Genomic DNA, 13,485 nt, shown 5'->3' with positions numbered 1-13,485 from the left:
GCATGCTTGGACAACTATGGCCGGCCTAACCTGCAGGGGACTATCTCTGAGACGATATTTCAACGGTGCCGAGAGAGTTGCACTGTCCAAAAGAATATATACTGCAACCACTATCAGATGCCTAAAATGCCACCAACCCACTATCTTATATATAGGATTATATATCATATATATGTATTACAGATCCTATATATAGGTCACCTAGGCCTATATATGTAGGCTTGTGTAACCTGTTACAATGACAGTCCCCTGGGGAAAACTATCAGCTAAGAGAAACCGACTGTGCCTTTGAGGAATAATTATTCATGTGACTCTGGTCTGTACTGAAAAAGCGCAGACAACAGTAGAGAATCAGTTAGAGGGAATGCCAGGGAACCCACCCTGCCAACTCCTACTTTTCTTTCTACATGTGCTATCAATTCAGGTCATCAGTGTGAATGTTTGATTACACAAAGAGCAACGGGCTGTTCTTACATGTAGTTATAAAAGGAGTGGCCATTCTACCACTGCAGGATGTTACGGATCAATCCCAAAGACCGTTTGTACTCATCTGCCACAGACCACCTTCTCCATCTTTTGCCTGAAGTGCCCTTCGCTCGCCCTTCCTCACTCCAGTGCCTAGTTTGAAAAACACCCACTACACAAGGCCTTCATGGTCTGCCTCTGGCCGAATGCATTCCCCTCCCTCTGGACCTGGATTTGTCTGATTCCCCTGCCAGATGGAGCAGAACCATGCTCTCCTCTACTGGTTTTCCAATATGGCCCTGGGACCCACACCGTCAACATCACTTGGGAACTCGTTAGAAATGCAAATTCTCAGATTCCTGCTGCCCCAGACCTACAGGATCCGAAGCCCTGGGGGAGGGGTCCAGTACTCCCCGTCTTAACAAGCCCTCCAGGGAGTTCTGTTGCACATTGAAGTTTGACAACCACTCTTGTACTCTCTTCGACTCCCTCCTTCCTGTCCGTGTCTTAGAGGCTGCCATGAACTGTTTCGCTGCCTCTGTTTAAACACAACCAACACACAGGCATGACTAAGACGGAACCAAACTTCACTGCTAGGTTTCCTTCTGTTTATTAGAGCTGAAACGTGTTAACCTTACTTACTGGACTGGTTGTCAGAAAGGAAGAAGATTCTGTCGGGTTACATCAGCCAGAATAAATTGCCAGCTGACAATCTTTGCATGTGGTAGTCACAAATACTATAAATCATTGACTGGAATTTGGTGACAGCTTTCCTGCCCCACCTCCCTGCAGACAGCATCTTGTTAGTGAGTCATGGGGATGCTAACAATATATTTACTGCAGCTTCTAAGAAATCTGACGATCCTGTGAGTTATTTTTCTTTTTGCGTGTGAAACATCATAAAAAAGACTTGCAGCGTTTCATTTCTTTTTCTATTACACTCTCTTGCTGGTTTTATAATGCTCTTTCTAAAAAAATATAGATATATAATAACAAGAAAATTTGTTTCCAGGATAGAATGGATCACACATCGGGTTATATCTCCATGTGTGTGTTTTTCTCCCCCAGCCATATTTGTACACATGGGAAATAATCCTGTCTATAATGTCATCTTTAAAGGGCCGCCTCAAGGAATCTCAGTGTTGTTGGCAAAATTGAATTTTGCTGCCCCGGATCACATTATTGCTTTTCTAATTTGACTATGGTTCATCCAGAACTAGAAAACTTGGGTCAGCTGGCCTATTGATTGCTTGCCCAAAAAACTTTTCCACTTGTGCCTCCAGCTGGGCTCCCGCCTCATATTTTAACTTCCTACCCAGAGGACACAAGGTTCAGGATTTTAATCCTTCTGAAATGGTGGTTTTGCTGTTTCTTTTGTTCTTTCCAAGTGCCAGTGCTCCTGGAGAACGTGTAGGCCAAAGAGGCAGAGATGAGAAGGGGGTTTGACGTAAACTTGGGGAGGTATCTGGTTTGAATAGGAGACATGTGCTGGGACTCTGGCTCCCACCACCTGCTTCTGGAAGGAGCGTGTAGCAAGTGGGGAAGTGCACTGCCACAGCAGATTTTTAGTGCTGGCTGTGCCACGGGCTGCCCGTGTGACCCTGAACAAGCCACTATACCTTTTTAAGCAAAAAAAAATTTTTAACGTTTATTCATTTTTGAGAGACAGAGAGAGGCAGAGAATGAGCGGGGACGGGGCAGAGAGAGGGAGACACAGAATCTGAAGCAGGCTAGGCAGTGAGTCCTCTGGGACTGCTATGGCGGTACATGTGCCCCATTGCTAAATGTCCCTTCTAGAAGTGGTGGGAGTCATGGGTTCCAGTATGCGTCTCCTATTCAAATCAGATACCTCCCCAAGTTTACATCAACCCCCCTTCTCATCTCTGCCTCCCGAGCTTGGCTGATAGAACTTTCAGGAGTTCCATCTAAGCCAGAGCAGTACTGTCTGGAATCTAACTTTATAATGTTTATATATGAAAAGAACTTGATGAAACCATGTTCTATTTTATCAATACTCTCCTTCCCTGAACATGCAGAGTCAAGAGTAAGAAGAGGAACCCCTTTTCATTTTCTTATGACACATCTTAGGGTCCTTAGGGGGCAGGAGGAAGAACACTTCTCTACTATAAACTCTTCAGCCCGTCCCTACAAAGCCTGTTTTCTGCTATCTTTGACTTTATTTATTTATTTATTTATTTTGTATAACTCTTGGCAGACATTCCCACTGATGACTTTTTTCTTCACTTAACATTCCCAAACTAGGTTATCCCCTTGGGGGTGGGGGGCTAAGTTGATGTTTACTATGTGACATCACAAATCTTCAGTGATGTCCTGTTTCCTTTGTGACCTACTGTCAGTGAGTGTGGTTGTCAATCACTACAGTAGAAAATCTCAAAACAAGTGACCACTGAGAAAACCAACACTTGGGCTAACGGAACACTCATGTTTTGAGCAATAACTCACTCTTGTGGTGGTTTTCAACTTGGTCTCCCTCCTCAGGTTCCGTGATGCCTTAGGAACCACCTCGGGGAGGCCAAGCGATAATGACTCCAGGGTCCCCACTTCACTCAGACAGACCAACTCCATTGCTTCCTAGCTCCAATTTCATCGGTGGCTCTTCTGGAGTTCTATGTAATATTTCATTTGGAAAGAGAAAATAAAAGCTTTACAGCTTTAAAACTTATAACGGGAAAGATAGAAAGTCATTGCCTCCCCGAACCCCTCTAGATCTGCCCATATTGTCAGACTCCTCCTTTCAAAAGATTTTTGTCCACTTTCCTCAGTTCATTCATCACTTTATGGAAATATGGGCAAGTGCCAGAGTATGGATAGGCGTGAATTATGTGTTAGGTGTGGGGGAACTGAAGATAACATGCACAATCCTTGTCTTAGTCTGGGTTCTGCCTGTGAAAGCAGAGGTGGAGAGCCTTTCATTTAGGACTGTGAGCCCAGGGAGCAGGACAGCAGGAGAAGGCTTGTGAAAAGGGATGGGAGGAACCCAACAAGAGGACGCATCAACACATGGGCCCTCCATGTGTTGGAGGAATCCAGAGTGCTAGAGAATTAATGCCCCTCCCCACTCCCCTACTAGTGTTTTCTGCAAATCTCTTCCCAAGTATAGACCACTGGCACTTGAATCCTTGTCTCAGGGTCAGTTTGTAAGGGAACACAATCTAAGATAGGGATATTTACTAGAATGTCAGAAATCTGGGTTTGGAATATAAGAGAGAGAGAGAGAGAGAAATTGGGCAAGAAACATACATTCAAAACCAAGTAGAACTTCTATTTTCATACCACACAGTAGCTAACATAATTCTCCAAGTAGTATGAACCATTCTTGGATAAACTGATGCATGACTTCAGATACTATGTGGCTGAACTAGTATTAATCTCCACTTCCGGAAGCACAATTGGTCCCCAAGTAACCCACTGCCTTCTCAAAATTTTACTAATCTCTCACTAATGGCACCCAGTGGGACATCTGGGATACCTTCTTTGTTGATGGGAAGTCTTGGTTTCTTAGGTGTTCCCACCTTTAGTTGAGAATTTCTTTGTTCCCGGCCTGGTTCTCCTTTTGAACCAACCCCCGTACTTACGGCACTTGGAGAAGTCTCCATAGAAAAGAGGTGATTTTCAGCAGAAGAAACAAAGCTGTGGAGTCATCTCCTGCCACAATTAACAAGCAGTGCTCTGTAGAATACTCTGATCCTGTGCAAATATCAGAGGGTTCAAATGACATTTCAAATATCAGTATTATAGTTTAATGTATTTTAAAACTGTGATGAAAGAACAGCATGGATATTTAGATGTAGTCATCAAATATTAACCCATTGAGGCGGTGCCTGGAAGGCTCAGTCAGGTAAGTGTCTGATTCTTGATCTCAGCTCTAGTCATGATCTCACACTCTGGGAGTTCGAACCCCTCTTTGGGCTCGTCGTGATCTCACAGTTTGGGAGTTCGAACCCTTCGTTGGGCCCTGCGCTGACAGGGCAGAACCTGCGTGGGATTCTCTCTCTCCCTCTCTCAGCCCCTCCCCCCTCCGCACATGCACACACACACTCTCTCTCAAAATAAATTAATAAACTTTAAAAACCAAACCAAACTAAGAAACCACATTTACTTATTAGGAACCACTGTGTACCTTTTGTGTATTTGAAATGAAGGTTCTGCTATTGGAAATACAGAGGAGGGTCACTAAATATTTATTGAAAGGACTTTCTAGGCCTGCTATTAAATTTCATATAATGTATTATTGACTGGAAAAGTTTTAGTTAACCCTGGAGTATGTGTGTGTGTGTGTGTGTGTGTGCACGTTGGAGTCTCAGACATACCTGCTCCGCTCTTGTCCCAGGGCAATAGCAAGCGAATGGCGTAAAGAAAGAGGAATGTTGGAAAGACTGCTGATCTTTTCTAACTCTGAAGCTTGTGGTAGCGTTGCGGAGATTGAGAATTTTTAGTTTGATGACCAGAAGTCAAAACTTGGATTTCTCTTAAGGAGATTTTCATTAAGCAGCTAATTAGCAAACGGTAGGTGCAATCTGTCGTGCCTGGTGGTTTCGCTCTTTAAACAATCGTGTCTGTGGCCCATGTAATAGGTCACAATTGCCGTGCTCCTGCCCCAGCAAGAGCTGCCACTGTGCTACTGAAACATGAATTTCAGAAAACTCCAAGAACGACTGGATCGCTGACTCATTATATATTGAGCAGCTCGTATATTCAGATCACAGTATGTGCGGGTGGGTGCTGTGTACAGATAAAAGCAGGATCCCAGTGCAATGGAATCAGCGTCTCCCTTAACATCCTGTTTACGGTTAAACATGCACAGGCCCACTGTGCCTGCCATCCAGGAGGACAAATCACATTTGTGTAGCTCTGTGCTGCCTTTCAGTTAGGCTTTTTAAAAGGGTAGCCTGCAGTATTTCTGCATAATGAAGGTTGTTTTTTCTTCCTCTCACATACCAGAGGGTTTTCCTATAGCCTTGAATATCAGCTTTTGAATCCCTGAAAGCCCTCACCACATAATACAGCTTTTTTGTTTTTTTTTCCCAAAGAGTATGGTATCAGGAAATGTCTTTTTCTGAGATGAATAACACAGTTTTAAAGTGATCGCAGAGTTCCTAAAGTTAGCAGGACTTTGGAGAATACAGGACAACTTGAACTCGGAGGTGCTCAAGGCCCCTGTAAAAGTTTTATGGTTCTTTCATGCTTTTGCTTTTGTGTTTCGAAAATGCGGAGAGACCTTGAGGGAGAGAAGAGGAAGCAAAATGTTATCAGAAGGAAAGAAAAAAATCTTGTGACCGCTACCTGGAGGGGGGAATGTGAAACTGGGTCTTAATTTCCTTTTCGTTTTCTGGAAGAATGTCACCGCATGTGAAACAGGAGGCCTGCAAGGGACAAAACATTCCAAAGTCACTCACATAACAGCCCCCAAATTCCACATATGGGTTGTTTTTTTTTTTTTCCTTTTTTTCCACATGACTGGTTAGACAAGTTGTTAATGACTTGGAGTCCTCTTTTCTGTATTCACACATCTCATTCTTTCAGTTTCCCATTACCCCTCATTTATCATACACTCAATAAATATTTTTGTGATACCTACTATGTGCCAGGTACAGCATCGTGTTGGCAAGATACAAAGCTGGAGATAATGGTGAGCAAAACAGACATCTTCCTTACTCTCTTGGAGGTGACCATCTAGTGTGTCTACAGATAATATAATCACAACAAGTGCCAAGGGGCATGAGAAACTAGGAGAGCAGAGGAAGGTCAGTATGCCCTCGGGCTCAGGAAACAGGGCTGTAGAAAGCAATAATGATTGAGCTGAAAACTGAAGGGTCATTCCAGGCTGTGGGAAGAACCTAGAAAAAGCCCGTGGGGCAAAAAGGAAGGTGAAAAGAATGGAAAGGCCAGAATTGAAAGCTGGAGGCAGGGTGGGGGAGAATTTAGGGGAAGAATGTTCCAGATGTATGTCCGAGTTCAGAGAGCTGCTTTTTTTTGGCTTCTTCTGGATTTTGGCCTTTGTGTTACAGAAAATGGGCAGCTGTTAAAGGGTTTGAAAGAGAGACGTGACAAGATTTGACAGGCGTTTTTGAAGGACTGCTCTTGGTAGAGGGTGGATAAGAGGCAGGACCGCGGCAGGAAGGGTTTTGGGAGGTGGAGCGCAGTTCAAAGGCTGTGCCTATAGGCCCGATGAGAGATGGGGGTGACTTGAAAGAGGGTGGTGGCTGGATTGGAGGGTGAAGCACCCAGGAGGATGCCACGTTTCCCCGTTATTCTAACTGGCTGGATATTGGGGCCATTTCCCAAGAGGTGGAGAAGGAAGCCAAGAGCAAGTGTCCTGTGTGCGTGTTTGTGTAAGTAAGTAGGTAGGGGAGAGGGAAGTGTGCATGGCAACCGAAGGAGCAGAATGTAATCATCTTCTAGCACCTACAGTTCCAATCTTTCCAACCAAGGTAGTGACTGCAATTTTTGACAGGGACCCAAGGTAAGACCTACATTTTACAGAGCCTCCCGTACACAGACAGGCTACATAGAAATTCACAAAATAGTGCTTCCCTGTTTCATGTGCAATGCGGGAATATTTCCTATATTACTCTTTATAAAATGAAACCCAGCGTGGGCCGTAAGGCTGTGAAGGCGGCCATGATGGTGGCCATGATGGTGGTGGTCACCTCTGTGGCGTGGTCTGCAGTGCCATTTGTGATGTTGGGTTGGGGTGAAGCTCATAGGGCGTTGGGACCTTCTTCCAGAACAGAGTACTCTGCGGCTTCAGCCTGGGTGCACGGGTAGGCCCTTCGCTCCCTCACCAGCGTGACAGCCTCCAGTGCTTCCCGCCGGCCCATCAAGGGGATTTTGAAGAACAAACGTTCCACTGTTTCTTCGGTGGTGGTCTCCATCCAGCAGTCCAGAGGGGTCATTCCGGAGGTACAAAGAAAAAAGACCCAAAAGTGGGACCAATTGAACATCTTGGCGACATCCCATCCCGCATACAGAAACTATGACTTCATGAAGATAAACGAACCCAGCAGTCACCATCTCGGCCGGGCAGATGACGAAGACCTCGTGAATGATCCTGAAGGCAAAGAAGCCATGACACCGGACATTTCAGCTAAGAAACCAGCCGCCACTGATACCTCCGAGTTCATCCATCAGGTGGGGGAGCCTGAAAATGATGGAGCACACGGCAGTAGGATCTTTCTCAATAGGCACGTAAAGCAACAGAAGTTCACACTGAAAAGGAAGCTGCATTACAACAAAGGCCTGAACATCAAGGTCTCTAGAAAAATGATCTCGAAAGACTTCCTATACGACGACGAAGAAACTCCGCCTAGTAACCACGAAGCCAGCACTGCCACTGAAGACTCACATGAAGGATCGACAACTGATGAACCTCAAACCCGCTCATGCCACGCCTAGACAACACCTGCTCCACAACACACGCTCGTTTGCCACATACAACCTCAGTTACCTTCTACCGTGCCGCCGCTGCCTTGGAACTCCTGCTGTAACACCGAAATACTCGTCACTTACATTGTACCTCGGTAATTAAATTGTAACTGTAGGGAATAATACCCTACCTACAAAATGACTGCCTGATATTTTTGTGCACGGTTCTTTGTGGCATCAGTCCAAAACCATCTTTTATACAAATAGTGGTTACTGTATACACTATATAGCTTGATAGATGTTAAAGACGACTAATTTGTATTCATTTGTACATATGCTAGCTTTCTTCTTTTTTTTCTTTTCCACGTCCTACCTTTTCTAGAAAACGTTTTGTTACAAAATCAAAATGCAATTGCTATGGTACGTGACATAGTCTGATGAATATTCAGGCTGGAAAACACTTCTCTTTAGGGGGGAGGAGGATATATTTTAAGACTTATTGTTCCATTTCCTTAACTTAGTGCCCTTACACTTTCTCTTAGTTTTCTTTTGGTGTGTACAAGGAAATGGCAACTTTTTCTTCTCAAAAAAAAAAAAAATAATTCCTTTTCATTGGTTATTAGATTAAAATTGTGCCAATGCCTATCGGGACTGTGTCTTGTACACTAGGTGGGCAGATTTGATGTCAAGATTTTTAAAAATCCAATGTTACTTCAGTACTGTCCCCCAACTGCCTTTAACCTCAACCCTTTCCACAATCCTCGTGGCACCTACACACAACCCTTTATGGAGTATCATAGATTCTCTAGACATTGGCAACCCTTCCTTCTCTCAAATATTTTATCATTTGTTGAAACAGGGTTATTTCTGTTTTCATCACTGTGGCCTATTCAGTCTTCCGATGTGCGGACAAGTAGGAAATAAAATTCAGCTGCCAAGTGTCTACATCTTTTGGTTTACAGCTTGCTAAATAATTTGCTATTATTAGTTGACCATGTGACCTAATTAGCTTTTAGGAAACTGAGATTTTACTTTTATGACAAAGTCCTTTGCAACCAGTAACATGATTATAGCTCCGGGACAGGAGTAAGCCCAGAGGTGTTTTCTGTATTTCCTTTTTTTTTTTTTTTTAATTTAGAATTTTACTGAGATAGTTGTAGGTGCACAGTCAATTGTGAGAAATGATACAGAGAGATCCTGAGTTCTCTTTACCCAGCTAACTCTTTTAGGGTTACTGGACACAACTGGAGTGTGGGAGGAGGGGCTTCCCACACAATAAGCAATTGTGACACTACCTGAAGATAGCATCTGATTCCACAGGTTAAAGGTGCACTCCTACTGCCACTTGAGACATGAGTCACTACCCTAGGCCATCACCTTTGCTTCTGACTGACCAGCTACAGATTGGGGGGTTCCAACGACAAAGAACTTAGGTTTGATTAATTCGCTAGAGCAGCTCACAGAACTCAGAGAAACAGTTACATTTAGCAGTTTATTAAAGGATGTGGATCAATAGCCAGATGAAGAGATACATGGTGGTGGGGGGGGGGTCCTGAACAAAGGACTTTCTGTTTTCATGGAGCTTGGAGCCCAGCTCGGTGGCACGTGAGAGCATTCTGGTTCCCCAAGCATGAAAGCTCTCCAAAAACAAGGACCGAAAAACCCCTATCCTCTTGGGTTGTTATGGGGGCTTTATTACATAATATCAGGACTGACTAACTCATTGACCATTGGCTAATTCAACCTTTGACCCCTCCCCTCCCTGTAAGTCAGGGGGTGGGACTGAAAGTTCCAACCCTCTATTCAGACTTGGTTCCCCTGGCAATCAGCCTTTGTCCTTGCATGGGGTCCAAAGGTCACCTTCCTTAACAAGATACCCATTTCACCTTTATGGCTCTGAAGTGTTTTCAGGAACTGTGGAGGAAGTCCAAATGTATCTGAGAAATAAACTTTGGGTTATTTGAATGAGCAAATATATATTTCTTATAAATCATTATATCCCAGTAACATATGGCAAAACTATAGTACAATGCTGCAACCCGGATATTGACATTCATACGCTCAAGCTACGGAACATTCCATCACCACAAGGATCCCTCATGTTGCCCTTTTATAGCCACATCTGTTCTCCATTTCTATAATTTTGTCATTTCAAGAATGTTCTATAAATGAAATCATACAGTATATAACCTTTTGGCGATGTACCACACTTTGTTTATCCATTCATCCATTGAAGGACCTCTGGAGTGGTTCCAGGTTTTGGATCACAAAAGAAACTGCTGTGAACGTTCATGCGCAGGTTTTTGTGTGAACATAAGTTTTCAGTTTTCTGGGATAAATGCCCGGGAGTGCACTTGCTGGCTCGTATGGTAGTCGCAGTTTCTCAAGAAGCTACCAAACTGTTTTCCAGAGCGGCTGTGCCATTTTACATTCCCACCAGCATAAAGGAGCATTCCGGTTTCTCTGCATCCTTACCAACATTTGGTATTATCACTATTTTTAAGCCATTTTTATAAAAGTAGCCTGATGTCTCAATTTACATTTCACTAATGCCTAATGCGGTTGCACATCTTTTCATGTTCTTATTTGCAATCTGTATATCCTCTTCTGTGAAATGTCTTTCGCCCATTTTCTAGTTTGATTGTTTTCACTGTTGAGTTTTGAGAGTTCTTTGATTTGCAAATCTTTCCTATAATCTGTAGCTTATTTTGTCCTCTTATGGAGACTTTTGCTCTGCAAAAGTTTTTAGTTTTGTTGTGGTTCAATTTATCAGTTTTTCCTTTGATGCATGGTGCCATTGGTACCCTAGTCAGATGTGAGCCAGAAAGATTTTTTTTCTTTTTTTTTTTGCAAATTGTCATTTCCTAATTAAGTGACATGGTCTTGAGCTGTATACAAAATGGACTCTTATGCTCTTATGGGGCGCTTGGGTGGCTCAGTCAGTTAAGTGTCCTACTTCTGCTCAAGTCATGCATGATCTCACAGTTCGTGAGTTGGAGCCCCACATGGGGCTCTTTGCCGACAGCTTGGAGCCTGGGGCTTGCTTTGGATTCTGTGTCTCCCTCTCCCTTACCCCTCCAGTGCTTGCTCTCTATGTGTGTGTCTCTTTCTCTCAAAAATAAATAAACATCAGGAAGAAAGAAAGAAAGAAAGAAAGAAAGAAAGAAAGAAAGAAAGAAAGAAAGAAAATGGGGGCGCCTGGGTGGCTCACTGGATTAGGCATCTGGCTTCAGCCCAGGTCATAATCATGGGCTTCCTGGGTTTGAGCCCCTCATCGGGCTCTGTGCTGACAGCTCAGAGCCTGGAGCCTGCTTCGGATACTGTGTCTCCCTCTCTCTCTGCCCCTTGCTCACTCTGTCTCTCTGTCTCCCAAAAATAAATAAACATTAAAAACATTTTTTTTAATTAAAAAAAATAAAAAGAAAATCGACTCTTATTATTTAAGTTAGATTTTTCCTTTGGAGAAAGGAATCTGAGAATGTTCAGTTCCAGGCTCAACTCTTTATCAATATCATTTCCTCTCCTTAACTCTTCTGATGTCAGCCTTTGTTTACTCATTTTTCAGTCTGAGATTCAGCAGGGCTGGTAATTTAAAACCTGGGACATGTAATGGAGCAAAATGGATAGTTAAATAAGAGTAACTTCTACTTGAAGGTTAAAGCAATTACATGTCCCCTAGACTTGGAAATTGTTTACGTTTTTTTCCCTCTACATTAGTACACTGAGTAACATGTAATAAGGCACAATAATATGAAAAGAATGATAGCCAAGAGCCACTCACTTGGTTCCTTTACATTGAAACCTGTAATCTGACAAACACGGAACTCAAAGGATCTTGATATTTTCAGTTAAAGGATTCTGTTCTTCTTCGTGTGCAAATATCACTTGGGAATACCATCATAGGTGCTTATCAGCCATTCACACCGTAGAATAAATGAAGACCGTGGTATCAAGTATTCGTTGGGAAGGGAATGGGTCAGAATCGGGGGTCATTATACAGACAAAAGGAGAGAAAGAGGTAGCCATAGTGAGGGATTGGAAAGGGAGGGGAGGAAAAAAATGAGAAAAAAGGAATCAAGGATTAAGTTCACCAGCTCTAAAAGTTCTGACTGGTTCTCAATGAATCATTAACTCTCTGAACTGTTATAAAAAGGACACAAAATCTTACTGAAGGGGCAATGAGGAAAAGGATAGTTCTCTTTTCTGCTGAACCCAATAATTGTATCAATACTACTACCAGTACTCTGACTAATGATTGCCATTTATTGAGTATATGTGATGTGTTGTTCACTGCGGTAGGGCTTCAAAAACATTGTCTCCTTCAATTATGACAATAATCCTTTGAAATAGTATTGTTTTTCCCATTTTTTGAGGTAATTTAAAATAAAGGAAATTTGGGGGCACCTGGGTGGCTTAGTTGGTTAAGCAGTCTGACTGTTGATCTCAGCTCAGGTCTTGGTCTCAGGGTTGTGAGTTTGAATCCCGCATTGGGCTCCACCTGAGGCTATTTAAATAAAATAAATAAAATAAAATAAACATAAAAATAAATACAAAATAAAGGAAATTATGTAACTTGTCCAAATCCACAGCTGCTAAATGATGGAATCAAGATTTAAGCCCAGGCCTGGCTTACTCAGGCATAGTCTCCTTCCCACTATACAACGCTGGCTTTATTCAGGTCCTGCCTGCTCCCTAAGCACACGTGTCTACCCTGACAATGCAGCAGGGGCTGCTTTCATGTACAGCTGTAAAGTGGGAGTGGTCGAAGGAGAATGTTCTCCAATCTGGGAGCTGCCCCCTCTTCCCCGCCCCCACACTGCCCTGAGCCCCAGGTCCTTGTGCTACTCCCTCCCACTCTTTGCTCTGAGTCGGTGTTCAGCAAAGAACCCGAGACATTCACTCAAAGATGCCACTGGATGGATGTAGTGTATGTATCAATTGCACGTTCCACAAGTGAACAAACCTTTACCAAGCATGGCCATGTGTCAGGGGCAGTAGCCAGTGCTCGGGAGAAAAAGATGAATGAAACACAGCCTCCGCCCCCCAAGGAGGTCTGAGTCAAGTGGGGAAGACCTGTATGGTTCTGAAATGATCATTTATGATGTCTTCCAGGAAAGAGGGTGCTTGTATTAAAAGAGGGACAAGACATAATGACTTGAAAGCCAGTAAGTGGTTTCCAGATGCCCGAAGGGTGAGCACCAGCCTTCAGAAGAGGTGTTGTCTTCTGAGTTCCTTCTGTCTGGACGTGAGGACAGAGGGAGTCTAGCCCTCAGAAGGGATTAGTGGAAAGCCACAGAAGGATTCACAAGTGGGGAGGTAAACAGAGATGAGATCATTGGAGGGAATAACAAATGGTTCTGCGTTGAGAGCAGGGCGTCGACTTGGAGAATCCTTTACCTCAAGATGATGCTCAGAGTTTTGTTGTTGTCTTATTTGCATGAGGAAATGTAGATGCTTCGTCTCAGAAGTGAAACAGATTATGTAAAATCTGAACTATAAGCCATGCTTCCTTTTGTTGAATGGTGCTTTCTGGAGCTCTCTTGTCCTCTTCTGGAACATTGGGGCCCGTTGTTGAAACCCGGGGTCAGGGCGAGTGCTGGTTTGAGAAGTGCTTATCCCTATACTTTTAATCCC

General features: G+C 43.5%; 1 protein-coding gene across 1 annotated transcript; it reads left to right on the top strand.

The window, feature by feature from the left end:
- Window positions 1-7,068: 7,068 nt before the first annotated feature.
- On the top strand, window positions 7,069-7,881 carry PPP1R2C (PPP1R2C family member C). The gene is made up of 2 exons (XM_047075783.1): window positions 7,069-7,164; window positions 7,255-7,881. The coding sequence occupies exons 1-2, from the start codon at window positions 7,069-7,071 to the stop codon at window positions 7,879-7,881; spliced, it is 723 nt and encodes a 240-aa protein (XP_046931739.1).
- The last annotated feature ends 5,604 nt before the right edge of the window (window positions 7,882-13,485 follow it).

Source organism: Lynx rufus, unplaced genomic scaffold (assembly GCF_022079265.1).
Source record: "Lynx rufus isolate CCGP_SWC_20201006 ecotype Redwood Valley unplaced genomic scaffold, mLynRuf1.p SCAF_14, whole genome shotgun sequence".
In the NCBI taxonomy this organism is placed as follows: Eukaryota; Metazoa; Chordata; class Mammalia; order Carnivora; family Felidae; genus Lynx; species Lynx rufus.
Note: the sequence above shows the minus strand (reverse complement) of the source record. Positions and strands in the feature narration are given on the sequence as shown.

What these genes read in the sequence shown, in the direction of transcription:
- PPP1R2C (XM_047075783.1), top strand. Translation starts at nt 7,069, where the DNA reads ATGAAACCCAGCGTGGGCCGTAAGGCTGTGAAGGCGGCCATGATGGTG. An exon ending in CGTGGTCTGCAGTGCCATTT is followed by an intron (nt 7,165 to 7,254) that starts GTGATGTTGGGT and finishes GTGCACGGGTAG; the next exon opens with GCCCTTCGCTCCCTCACCAG.